Source organism: Somniosus microcephalus, chromosome 2, assembly GCF_052327205.1.
Source record: "Somniosus microcephalus isolate GS21.2 chromosome 2, FLI_Smic_1.0, whole genome shotgun sequence".
NCBI classification, from domain to species: domain Eukaryota; kingdom Metazoa; phylum Chordata; class Chondrichthyes; order Squaliformes; family Somniosidae; genus Somniosus; species Somniosus microcephalus.
Genome location: NC_140988.1, coordinates 359,973,233 through 359,985,808, shown reverse-complemented (window position 1 = coordinate 359,985,808; position 12,576 = coordinate 359,973,233). Strand labels below are relative to the sequence as shown.

Below are 12,576 nucleotides of genomic sequence, written 5' to 3'. Positions count from 1 at the left end.
GGTCTGTCTGTCTCTCTCGCTCGGTCTGTCTGTCTGTCTCTCTCGCTCGGTCTGTCTGTCTCGCTCGGTCTGTCTGTCTGTCTCGCTCGGTCTGTCTGTCTCTCTCGCTCGGTCTGTCTGTCTCTCTCGCTCGGTCTGTCTGTCTCTCTCGCTCGGTCTGTCTGTCTCTCTCGCTCGGTCTGTCTGTCTCTCTCGCTCGGTCTGTCTGTCTCTCTCGCTCGGTCTGTCTGTCTCTCTCGCTCGGTCTGTCTGTCTCTCTCGCTCGGTCTGTCTGTCTCTCTCGCTCGGTCTGTCTGTCTCTCTCGCTCGGTCTGTCTGTCTCTCTCGCTCGGTCTGTCTCTCTCGCTCGGTCTGTCTGTCTCTCTCGCTCGGTCTGTCTGTCTCTCTCGCTCGGTCTGTCTGTCTCTCGCTCGGTCTGTCTGTCTCTCTCGCTCGCTCGGTCTCTCTCGCTCGCTCGGTCTCTCTCGCTCGCCCGGTCTCGCTCGCTCGGTCTCTCTCGCTCGCTCGGTCTGTCTCTCTCGCTCGGTCTGTCTCTCTCGCTCGGTCTGTCTCTCTCGCTCGGTCTGTCTCTCTCGCTCGGTCTGTCTCTCTCGCTCGGTCTCTCTCGCTCGGTCTGTCTCTCTCGCTCGGTCTGTCTCTCTCGCTCGGTCTGTCTGTCTCTCGCTCGGTCTCTCTCGCTCGGTCTGTCTGTCTTTCTCTCGGTCTGTCTGTCTGTCTCTCGGTCTGTCTGTCTGTCTGTCTCTCTCTCGGTCTGTCTCTCTCTCGGTCTGTCTGTCGGTCTGTCTGTCTGTCTCTCTCTCGGTCTGTCTGTCTCTCTCGCTCGGTCTGCCTGTCTCTCTCGCTCGGTCTGCCTGTCTCTCTCGCTCGGTCTGCCTGTCTCTCTCGCTCGGTCTGCCTGTCTGTCTCGCTCGGTCTGCCTGTCTGTCTCGCTCGGTCTGCCTGTCTGTCTCGCTCAGTTGGTCGGTCTGTCTGTCTGTCTCAGTCTGTCTGTCTGTCTCGCTTGGTCTGGCTTGGTCTGTCTGTCTCGCTCAGTTGGTCGGTCTGTCTGTCTCGGTCTGTCTGTCTGTCTGTCTCGGTCTGTCTGTCTGTCTCGGTCGGTCTGTCTGTCTCGGTCTGTCTGTCTCGGTCTGTCTGTCTGGGTCGGTCTGTCTGTCTGCCTCGGTCGGTCTGTCTGTCTGCCTCGGTCGGTCTGTCTGTCTGCCTCGGTCGGTCTGTCTGTCTGCCTCGGTCGGTCTGTCTCGGTCTGTCTGTCTGTCTCGGTCTGTCTGTCTGTCTCGGTCTGTCTGTCTGTCTCGGTCTGTCTGTCTGTCTCGGTCTGTCTGTCTGTCTCGGTCTGTCTGTCTGTCTCGGTCTGTCTGTCTGTCTCGGTCTGTCTGTCTGTCTCGGTCTGTCTGTCTGTCTCGGTCTGTCTGTCTCTGTCTGTCTCGCTCGGTCTCTGTCTGTCTGTCTCGGTTGTCTGTCTCGCTCGGTCTGTGTCTGTCTGTCTCGCTCGGTCTGTGTCTGTCTGTCTCGCTCGGTCTGTCTGTCTCGCTCGGTCTGTCTGTGTCTGTCTCGCTCGGTCTGTCTGTGTCTGTCTCGCTCGGTCTGTCTGTGTCTGTCTCGCTCGGTCTGTCTGTGTCTGTCTCGCTCGGTCTGTCTGTGTCTGTCTCGCTCGGTCTGTCTGTCTCGCTCGGTCTGTCTGTCTCGCTCGGTCTGTCTGTCTCGCTCGGTCTGTCTGTCTCGCTCGGTCTGTCTGTCTCGCTCGGTCTGCCTGTCTCGCTCGGTCTGCCTGCCTGTCTCGCTCGGTCTGCCTGCCTGTCTCGCTCGGTCTGCCTGCCTGTCTCGCTCGGTCTGCCTGCCTGTCTCGCTCGGTCTGCCTGCCTGTCTCGCTCGGTCTGCCTGCCTGTCTCGCTCGGTCTGCCTGCCTGTCTCGCTCGGTCTGCCTGCCTGTCTCGCTCGGTCTGCCTGCCTGTCTCGCTCGGTCTGCCTGCCTGTCTCGCTCGGTCTGCCTGCCTGTCTCGCTCGGTCTGCCTGCCTGTCTCGCTCGGTCTGCCTGCCTGTCTCGCTCGGTCTGCCTGCCTGTCTCGCTCGGTCTGCCTGCCTGTCTCGCTCGGTCTGCCTGCCTGTCTCGCTCGGTCTGCCTGCCTGTCTCGCTCGGTCTGCCTGCCTGTCTCGCTCGGTCTGCCTCGCTCTCTCTGCCTCGCTCTCTCTGTCTCGCTCTCTCTGTCTCGCTCTCTCTGTCTCGCTCTCTCTGTCTCGCTCTCTCTGTCTCGCTCTCTCTGTCTCGCTCTCTCTGTCTCGCTCTCTCGCTCTCTCGCTCTGTCTCGTGCTCTCGGTCTCGCGCTCTCTCGCTGTCTCGCTCTCTGTCTCGCGCTCTCTCTGTCGCTCTCTCTGTCTCTCTCTCTCGGGCTGTCTGTCTCGGTCTGTCTGTCTGTCTCTCTCTCTCTCTCTCTGTCTCTCTCTCGGTCTGTCTGTCTCGGTCTGTCTGTCTGTCTCTCTCTCTCTCTCTGTCTCTCTCTCTCGGTCTGTCTGTCTCGGTCTGTCTGTATGTCTGTCTGTCTCTCCTGCCTCCCACTGTGAAGACTTGTCTGAAAAGGTACCTTCTCTGTTTACTAAGCCATTACAAACTGCTGATACTTTTTAAAGGAATCGCTGGGACAGAAATCCTGAATCTGCTCTTGCCTCGGCCTTGTTTTAATTCTGGATTCCAGGAGATCAGCATCCACGAGTTGGTTCCCTGAGTCTATCCTAAATCCGGCTCCCTTTTCCTGGCAACCGGCCCATAGACCTGTTTATCCTGAGAATTGTGAGGCTGTGGATTCACTTCCAGGATTAGTGGTTGAGGCAGAAACTGTCAACATTTGAGATTAGATTGGATAATGGGAAAGGGCACGATGGGAAGGGCTGCAGTTTCTCTACATTGGTCATGACCCTTCAGTAACCTCCTGGGGGGGGGGGGAAATTAGGTTGCTTTATGCCTCCCGTTAGCAGGCGCTAATGGGGCGCAAAGCAACTAGCGCCCGGGCGCGGCGCCGCTGACGCCTCCTGTGAAATGCGGCGGTGGTTGCCGGTAGCGCCCCGCGACACTGCACCACCGGCGATGATGTCATCGCCGTGCGCAGCGCCCCGCTCGCGCCCTGGCTGCAGACTTGGCTCGCGCCCCCTGACCTACCGCCGGACGCCATGTCCGACAGGGTCGGGGGTTGGGGGGGGGGTTTGTGGCTGTGGAGGCGATAATTAGAGGGCAGGTGCTGGGCGGGCGCTTTTTTGGGGCTGTCTGCCACCACCTGCCCCCTCTCGCCGCCTCCTGGGCTCTTTTGCTGGCATCCTGCTCCCCGGTGGTCCAGCAGGGCCCCTCCCCTTTAATCAGGGGAGGGGAGGCCTGCAGTACCATGGGGCTACATGTCGGTGTGCGTGGCGCTGCTGCATGTAGCGCCGCGATATTCAATGGGAGCGCCCCAAGAGGGAGGGGGCGCGCTTCCGGTAGAGCCCCGCCTCCTGCTTGGGACGCTACCATTCAAATTCGGGCGCGGGGGCGCTAACTTTTTCAGGGTGCTAAAAGTAGCGCCCCGGGGAAGTTATGGCCCCAACGGGGACGTGAGCCAATTTTCCCTCTTGGATCTCTTTCTCTCTCAACCACTTTCAGTATTGTTCCCTGTAAATGATAAGTTTATTCTGTGTCGGTCCCACCAACATGGGTGACACGCCATTATTCTGGGTTAAATGTCATTTGCCGTTGTATGGCTCGTTCCCCTAGCGCATCTAAATCTCTTTGCATTAGATTGCACTCCTGTACTGTCATGACCCTTGCACAGATTTTAGTATCCTCTTCAAATGGACTGACCATACCCCCAACACCACTGCCCAGCTCATTAATAAAGACTGTGAAGAGCTGTGGACTTGGGACTGATCCCTGGGGGTCACCTGTGCCTCCATGATCGCTCACAAACTTCACATCATTGACTTCAATACAGCTCTGCAATTTGGTGGGTTTTTTTGGTACACGATCCCAGCCTCGTTGAACGGTAAGTTCCTGTAGTTTCCAGAAGTTTCTGCTCCTTCCCACGATACCATGTGCCGCTTGGATTCGGTGCCGTGTGATCTATTCTCCTTTGGAATTCGTTTTTTTTTAAATGTTTTTTTTTCAGAAAGGATTCCCAAAGCCTCGGTGAGAAATGGAAAAGAGGCGTTCCGATCGAAGTCATCCCAATGGCTTATGTGCCAGTTGCCATGGCGATCGCCGCTAAGTATGGCGGAGCAGCTGAGCTGCGAATGGCTGTCAGTAAAGCTGTAAGTGCCGAACTCAACAAGGACTCTCGTCCAATACTGCCGCTGTCGATCAGAGGGAACCTGTTGGTGTTTGGGACTCTTTCAGGAGCCACTTTAAGGAGAGACTAATCGTGTTTAAATATAATGTAATATGGAGCATCTCCAGTGCTCGGTAGGGCAATGGTATAGAACAAACCAGGCAGAGCCAGGAAGGCCCTCCTGCCAGTCAGTACTGAGTTACCTCATCTCAGCCGGGGTGGCGGTAGGAATGGTTTAGCGAAGGGGAGATTGACCAGCATTCCTGCTCCTGGGCACTATCCTATGATCCCTGTTGGAAGCACACTTGTTTGTGCACGATGTAAGGAGAGCATGGGACTTGGTCGTAAAAAGTGCTTATCTTCCCATCCCCATGGTCGAATACCCTCCTGACATTCCATGTTCAGGGTTATGCGCAGACAGATAGCCATTTCAGTGAGGTCTCAGTGGGGCAGTGCGTGGCAAACATAAGAAATAGGGGCAGGAATAGGCCCCTCGAGCCTGCTCCGCCATTCAATAAGATCATGGCTGATCTTGGGCTCAAAGCCACTTCCCAGCCCGCTCCCCATAACCCTTCACTCCCTTATCTTGCAAGGAAAAGTCTCCACCTTAAATGTATTTAATGACCCAGCCTCCACAGCTCTCTGGGGCAGAGAATTCCACAGATTTACGACCCTCTGAGAGAAGAAATTCCTCCTCATCTCAGTTCTAAAAGGGCGGCCCTTTATTCTGAAACTATGCCCCCGAGTTCTAGATTTCTCCACGAGGGGAAGCATCCTCTCTGCATCTACCTTGTCGAGCCCACTCAATATCTTATATGTTTCAATAACCTGATAGAAGGGACTTGCATTTATATAGCACCTTTCCCGATCTCGGGAACATCCCAAAGCACTTTACAGCTACTGAAGTACGTAGTTATCACTGTTGCAATGTAAGAAAAGCGGCAGCCAATTTGTGCACAGCAAGGTCCCACAAACGGCGATGAGTTCTGGGTTAGTGATATTGATTGAGGGATAAATATTGGCCAGGACACCGGGGAGAACTCGTAGAGTCATAGAGCTATACAGCACAGAAAGAGGCCCTTCGGCCCGTCGTGTCCGCGTCGGTCATCAAGTCCTGTCTATTCTAATCCCATTTTCCAGCATTTGGTCCGTAGCCTTGTATGCTATGGCATTTCAAGTGCTCATCCAAATGCTTCTTGAATGTTGTGAGGGTTCCTGCCTCTACCACCCTTTCAGGCAGTGAGTTCCAGATTCCAACCACCCTCTCGGTAAAAAAGTTTTTCCTCAAATCCCCTCTAAATCTCCTGCCCCTTACCTTGAAACTATGCCCCCTTGTTATTGACCCCTCTACTGAGGGGAAAAGTTCCTTTCTATCTACCCTACCTGTGCCCCTCATAATTTTGTATACCTCAATCAGGTCCCCCCTCAGCCTTCTCTGCTCTAAGGAAAACAACCCCAGCCTGTCCAGTCTCTCTTCATAGCTGAAGCGCTCCAGCCCGGGTAACATCCTGGTGAATCTCCTCTGCACCCTCTCCAATGCAATCACATCCTTCCTGTAGTGTGGTGACCAGAACTGCACACAGTATTCCAGCTGTGATCCAACTCTCCTGCTCTTCTTCGAAATAGTGCCATGGGATCTTTTACGTCCACCTGAGAGGGCGGACGGGGCCTCGGTTTAATGTCGAAAGGCGGCACCTCCAACAGTGCAGGACTCCCTCAGCGCTGCATTGGAGGGTCAACCTGGGGTGGGACTTGAACCCACAACCTTCTGAACTCTGAGGCGAGAGTGCTACTCACTGAGACAAGGGCTGACCCCTGTGGAGCTGTAACGCAGCAGGTCAGCGCCTTGGAGAGGGTTGACCGAAGCCTCTTCTCTGGGCTGTAGCGGACCTGGGTCTGTGTGGATCGTGTGATGATGAAACGTGTTGGTGGTTTATTCTAGGGACCAGTGGTGACGGATAACGGCAACTTTATCCTGGATTGGAAGTTTAAGAACATTTCCGACTGGAAAAATGTGAATGTGGGCATTAAAATGATTCCAGGTAGGGAAATTGTTACAGTTCTAACTGTAGAAACCCGGCTTTAATCTTTGTGTTCAGTTAGCAGTTACCTTTACCTGTGTCCCAAACTTCAGTTATCACAGTAATTTTTACCAGTGCCCACAACATGCCTGCTAATGGGAATATGGGAATGTACAGAAACCAGGAAAGATCATTGCATACAAAAGCAAAATACTGCGGATGCTGGAAATCTGAAATAAAAACAGAAAATACTGGAAATACTTAGCAGGTCAGGCAGCATCTGTGGAGCGAGAAACAGAGTTAACGTTTCAGGTCGATGACCCTTCGTCAGAATTGGAAAAAAGCAGGAGATGGAGCCTGTTCCATCTCCAGCATTTTCCAGTTCTGACGAAGGGTCATTGACCTGAAACGTTAAGTCTGTTTCTCTCTCCACAGATGCTGCCTGACCTGCTCAGTATTTTCTGTTTCTATTTAAGATCATTGCATACATCTGGTAGGTCTGTAGCTCAAAAGATACTGCACATTATTATCTCTTAATTATTTCTCTCTTCTTTCTTTATCTCTCTTTCGTGTGCATATTCTCTTCTTCCACTCTTGTGTGCTCACTATCACTTGCACTTCTCTCTCTCTCACATGCATGTGCTCCCCCTGTGTCTCTTTTTGCACGTGTGTTCTTCTGCGCACTCTTTCTCGCTGTCTCTCATGGGAGTGCGTGCATCCCTTTCTGTGCCAAATATTTATATCCAGTTCTCTTTTCAACTGACTGACGTAAGCTGCTTGTTCCAAATATTCGCCGCCCACTATATGAAGTGGTTGGCCTAAATTGTCTTGTTGATCTTCCGGAGTCCACGCTCTGTCTTTTGCACATTTGCATCATGAGAGGGCAGCAGGTGCACGGGAAACACCATCACCTCCGAGTTCTCCTCCAAGTTGCACGCCATCCCGACTTGGACCAGCATTCTCTTTAAGCTGTGTGGCCGCGCAGCGCTCTGGGGGGTCCCGCGCAGCCGGCTCGCCGGCTTTTAAAGGAAAAAACCGTGCATCCGCGGAATTTTGAATGGGCCGTGCAGCCATTTAAAGGCACCGCGCGCCAAAAAAAGTATGAGGGGGAACATTGACTTGGAAATGTATCGCCGATCCTTCATCGTCACTGGATCAAAATCCTGGAACTCCCTACCTAACAGCACTGTGGGAGTACCTTCACCACACGGACTGCAGCGGTTCAAGAAGGCGGCTCACCACCACCTTCTCAAGGGCAATTAGGGATGGGCAATAAATGCTGGCGTTAACCCATATCCCAAGAATTAAGAACTGAAATGTTTGTGAATGGGCTGTGCTTGTGAACGCTCTGTGTCCCTGCAGGAGTGGTGGAGACCGGTTTATTCATCGAGATGGCGGAGCGGGTTTATTTTGGCCTGGAGGATGGATCGGTCTGCTGCCGAGACAGACAGTCAGACTGATGAAGAGCGAGAGGAGCAGAGTCTTCCCTTGCCTGCGAAGATCACCTTGCCTTAAATGTTCTGATCCTAATCCACAATGAGTTGTCCTGCCAAATATCTTATTTACAATTAATTTTTTTTAAATTGTTACATTGCTTGTGTTTTTATATATAGATCGAAGTAGCCACTGGCAAGTCCTCTGCCCTTGCTTGTGTGGCTAATAACACTCGCCTTACACAGTACTGAGTTTTTTTTAATACCCGGGGGGAGGTTTCCGCCGGGGAGCAGAGATTCCTGGCAGCTCGGCTAACTTGAAGTAGCCAAGCAGTAGATTTGACGGCCAGGCCTGGAGAGATGCAATGGGTTGTCTCCCTGCTTTGGCCACGCCACGTTTGTGGAGCAACCTGCTGAGATGTAGCTCTCTGCAGGATGTGGAAATATGCACCTTTGCACTGTGCCCACGGACCGAGGCCACTGAGCGGGTGACTGCATTCAGGACAGGAGGAGGCCAAATGCACCAAAGAACTGTTGTGGGACAGGAGGGTTTGGTATCCACGGGACAAATGGGCCACAGGCCCTTTGGCATCCGATCTTCTCGTGTGACTGGAGCATTAGTGGCCCCGGGTCCTGATGCCTTTACCGAGGCGCTGATTTGGAAGGGAGCTGAATTAACATCTGTTAACACCCATCATTTAACTCGGGGAGACGCTGTGTTTGCAGGTGTTTTCGTCCAGTTCCCTTGCATTACTGAGTTCAGTGACTCCTCCCGGCCATTCTACCCAGGTTATCAGCTTTACATCATAGTTCGAAGGAGCAAGAAGTTAATATTTTTGTTCACGCAAGCGGGGGTGGTGGGGGCGGTGGGGGACGGGAGATCCTGATGGTGAGAGACTCCCTCCGACCTCAGTCACAGCCGATCCTCCCAGCGTGTACACCAGTTCACTGGAAGCAGAGATGTCTGGCCGTAGGAAACCTGCATGTTTGCCGCATGTTTGATGTACTTTGGACCAGCAATTGCTGACTTTCATTGGACTGGTTTGGTATTTACAGATGTTCATGTGGTTCTATTTTGGTCTCGAGCCTAATCAATTTGGTCAGTCGTGTCACTGCCTTAAAGTACCGATCGCTCTGGTTTTGCTCAGTTTAAAAGCGGCGAGTTTACTGTTTTAAGGTTTTGTGCTGTAACGTCTGGCCAAAGCTGTCTCTGTTTGCTGGTTGCCGTGGTTGTGTTTTCCGGGGATCCTTGGTTAACCAGATTCAGCAAAAACAAATTTTTTTTTTTTTTTTAATAAAAGAAATGTATGTAAATGTATCATTTTTAGAGATTCGCCACTCTTGGATTGTTTTTTTCCCAGCAGTGTGCGTTTTATTTTGCTGCAACACTTTTAAATGGATCAAGGAACATATAGTTTATAAGTTCAATAAAAAGAATGTGACCCTGTCTGCCTGTCTTTCCCGGGAGCGTGTGTCGAGCTCGGACTCTGTGTTCGTCGTTTTCAGAGGCAGGGCCTGCGACTTGTGAAACTGTCACTTTTATTACACCCCCTGATTAGCTCATTGGGTTTATCCAGGGATTGGCGGTGGCGTTCAGGCCTGTGTGAGTTACATAGAAGATAGGAGCAGGAGTAGGCCATTCGGCCCCTCGAGCCTGTTCCGCCATTTAATGAGATCATGGCTGATCATCCAAATTCAGTACCCTGTCCCTGCCTTCTCCCCATATCCCTTGATCCCTTTAGCCTTAAGAAATATATCTAACTCCTTCGTGAATATATTTAATTAATTGGCCTCAACTGCCTTGTGTGGTAGAGAATTCCACAGGTTCACCATTCTCTGGGTGAAGAAATTCCTCCTCATCTCTGTCTTACCCCTTATCATTAGACTGTGACCCCTGGTTCTGGACTCCCCCACCATCGGGAACATCCTTCCTGCATCTAGTCTGTCCAGTCCTGTTACCTTGTCTCAGAGGTGTTCTGACCAACTGTGGTACCCCTTCTACGTGGGGGAGAAAATGGGTCAGGGTGGGGAGGAGGGGGTCTTTTACTGCACCTTTTGGTTTCAGGAAACCAGTGTGAGACAGATGTGTTCCATGTATCTTTTTTAATACTAATCTCTTCCCCAACTACACTCTGCCCCCTCCCGCGAGAGCACTGTCGTGCGGTGTGTTACAGAACTGCGTGTAAAAGGTTGTGCCTCTGATACCTCACCCGTGACTGGTCCCGGCCTATGAACCTGTGTGCACCATCTACAAGATGCACTGTAGCAACTCGCCAAGGCTTCTTCGGCAGCACCTCCCAAACCCACCACCTCTTCCACCTAGAAGGACAAGGGCAGCAGGCGCATGGGAACACCACCACCTCCAAGTTCCCCTCCAAGTCACACACTGTCCTGACTTGGAAGTATATCGCCGTTCCTTCATCGTCGCTGGGTCAAAATCCTGGCACTCCCTCCCTAACAGCACTGTGGGAGTACCTTCACCACATGGACTGCAGCGGTTCAAGGAGGCGGCTCACCACCACCTTCTCGAGGGCAATTAGGGATGGGCAATAAATGCCGGCCTTGTCAGCGACGCCCACATCCCGTGAATGAATTTTAATTAAAAATCCTAAGTCAGCGAGCATCCGCAAGGCTGATCGATCATGAAGGAAACAAGGCAACCGAGCCCGATGCTGCCCAGACCGTGTACTCTCCTGCAGGAGCCATTGTAACACTCGGGGCCGCTAACTCAGGACCAACCAAAGGATTGAACATGGCAATAGCAAAATACTGCGGATGCTGGAAATCTGAACTAACAACAGAAAATGCTGGAAATACTCAGCAGGGTCAACGTTTCAGGTCTGATGAAGGGACCCAGACCTGAAACGTTAACTGTGTTTCTCTCTCCACAGATGCTGCCTGACCGATTGAATATGGCAACCTTCCTGGACTGTGTGGTTACAGGCTGTACGTTTACCCATTGCATAGTCTGGGGGTGTGGGGCATCCAGTTTATTTAAAAAAAAGTTAATTAAAAATTCATTCTCATGCTGTGGGTGTCGCTGGCAAGACCAGCATTTATTGCCCATCCCTGGTTGCCCCCCGAGAAGGTGGTGGTGAGCCGCTGCCTTGAACCGCTGCAGACCCTGTGGCGAAGGTACTCCCACAGCGCTGTTGGTTAGCACAGTGAAGGTGCCTTCACCGCATGGACTGCAGCGGTTCAAGAAGGCACTGATGCGCTATCAATTCTAATAAAAGGCTGAGCAGAGTTCAGAACGACAGGCTTTTATTAACTACTGGATTGCACTTCAGACAGATCAGGACTATGCCTCTAGTGGACGACCGAATGCCAGGAGCTGCCATGCGGCCGCTCTTATACTCGGTAGCCCAGGGGCGGAGTCAGCTGAGGCATAGTCAGGCACAACAGTGAAACAAGAGTGAACAACAACAACAACAACAGTGAACTACAGTGGTTTACCACATTCACCCCTCGTTTAAAATTAAGTCCGGCGGGGTGAAGTGTATCAAAAGTTCGAGTAGGCGAGTCTGTCGGGCGGCCTCGTTTGCCGTCGAGATCTTCGTGGCGACGGTTGCGATGGTACAGCTTCCCACGACGCGTCTTGAGCGGGGTCCAGCACCGGCGTATCGTCCCCTTTGGTGTTGGGTGGGCGAGTGGGCTCCGGCTGGTCCTGGGGGCGCGGCATGCCGTCTACTGGGGTGGAATGGACGGGTGAGAATTGGGTCTACTGAATTTTGGGCCGTGTCGGAGGGGGTCGTGGTGGGGGGCAATGGTGGCGGGTCAGTGGACCCCGAGGGTGCCAGATCTCTAATGGAGACTGTATCCTCCCGCCCGTCCGGGTATGCCACGTAGGCGTACTGGGGGTTGGCATGGAGGAGGTGAACCTTCTCTACCAGGGGAGCCGTTTTGTGGGACCTTACATGCTTCCTCAGCAGGACGGGCCCTGGGGACGTCAGCCAGTGTGGTAGTGAGTTACCAGATGTGGACCTCCGGGGAAAAACAAACATTCGCTCATGGGGGGTTGCGTTGGTGGCTGTACACAGCAGTGACCGGATGGAGTGGAGCGCATCGGGTAGGACATCCTGCCAACGGGAGGTCGGAAGGCCCCTAGATTTTAAGGCTAGGAGGGCCGCCTTCCAGACCGTCGCGTTCTCTCTTTCAACCTGTCCGTTCCCCCGGGGGTTGTAGCTGGTGGTCCGGCTTGAGGCAATACCTCTCATGAGCAGGTACTGACGGAGTTCGTCGCTCATGAAGGACGAGCCCCGGTCGCTATGAATATAGCTGGGAAAACCGAACAGAGCAAAGAGGTTGTGCAGGCATTTAATGACCGTAGCGGTGGTCATGTCCGGGCAGGGGATGGCAAAAGGGAAACGGGAGTACTCATCAACTATGTTGAGGAAGTACACATTGCGGTCAGAGGAGGGGAGGGGCCCTTTAAAGTCGATACTCAGGCGCTCAAAAGGGCGGGTGGCCTTGATCAGGTTTGCTCTGTCAGGCCTATAGAAGCGCGGCTTGCACTCTGCACAGACTGGGCAGCTCCTGGTCATGGTCCTGACCTCCTCGATGGAGTAAGGCAGGTTGCGGCCCTTAATGAAATGGAAGAACCTGGTGACCCCCGGGTGGCAGAGGTCGTTGTGGAGGCCCCGTAGTCTATCGATCTGCGCGGTGGCGCATGTGCCTCGCGATAGAGCGTCTGAGGGTTCGTTGAGTTTCCCTGGCCGGTACAAGATGTCGTAATTGTAGGTGGAAAGTTCGATTCTCCACCTCAAAATCTTGTCATTTTTGATTTTACCCCTCTGCTTGTTGTTGAACATGAAAGCAACTGAACGCTGGTCAGTA

At 53.0% G+C, this 12,576-nt stretch overlaps 1 protein-coding gene across 2 annotated transcripts in view; it reads left to right on the top strand.

The window, feature by feature from the left end:
* rpia (ribose 5-phosphate isomerase A (ribose 5-phosphate epimerase)) overlaps window positions 1-9,189 on the top strand; it is a 30,870-nt gene extending 21,681 nt beyond the window's left edge. For both annotated transcript variants that reach the window (XM_085975538.1, XM_085975539.1), the window contains exons 7-9: window positions 4,128-4,269; window positions 6,229-6,328; window positions 7,670-9,189. In XM_085975538.1, coding sequence (XP_085831664.1) covers window positions 4,128-4,269; window positions 6,229-6,328; window positions 7,670-7,767 — 340 coding nt within the window. In that variant the 3' untranslated portion in view covers window positions 7,768-9,189. The remainder of the gene's footprint in view (window positions 1-4,127; window positions 4,270-6,228; window positions 6,329-7,669) is intronic.
* Window positions 9,190-12,576: the final 3,387 nt, after the last annotated feature.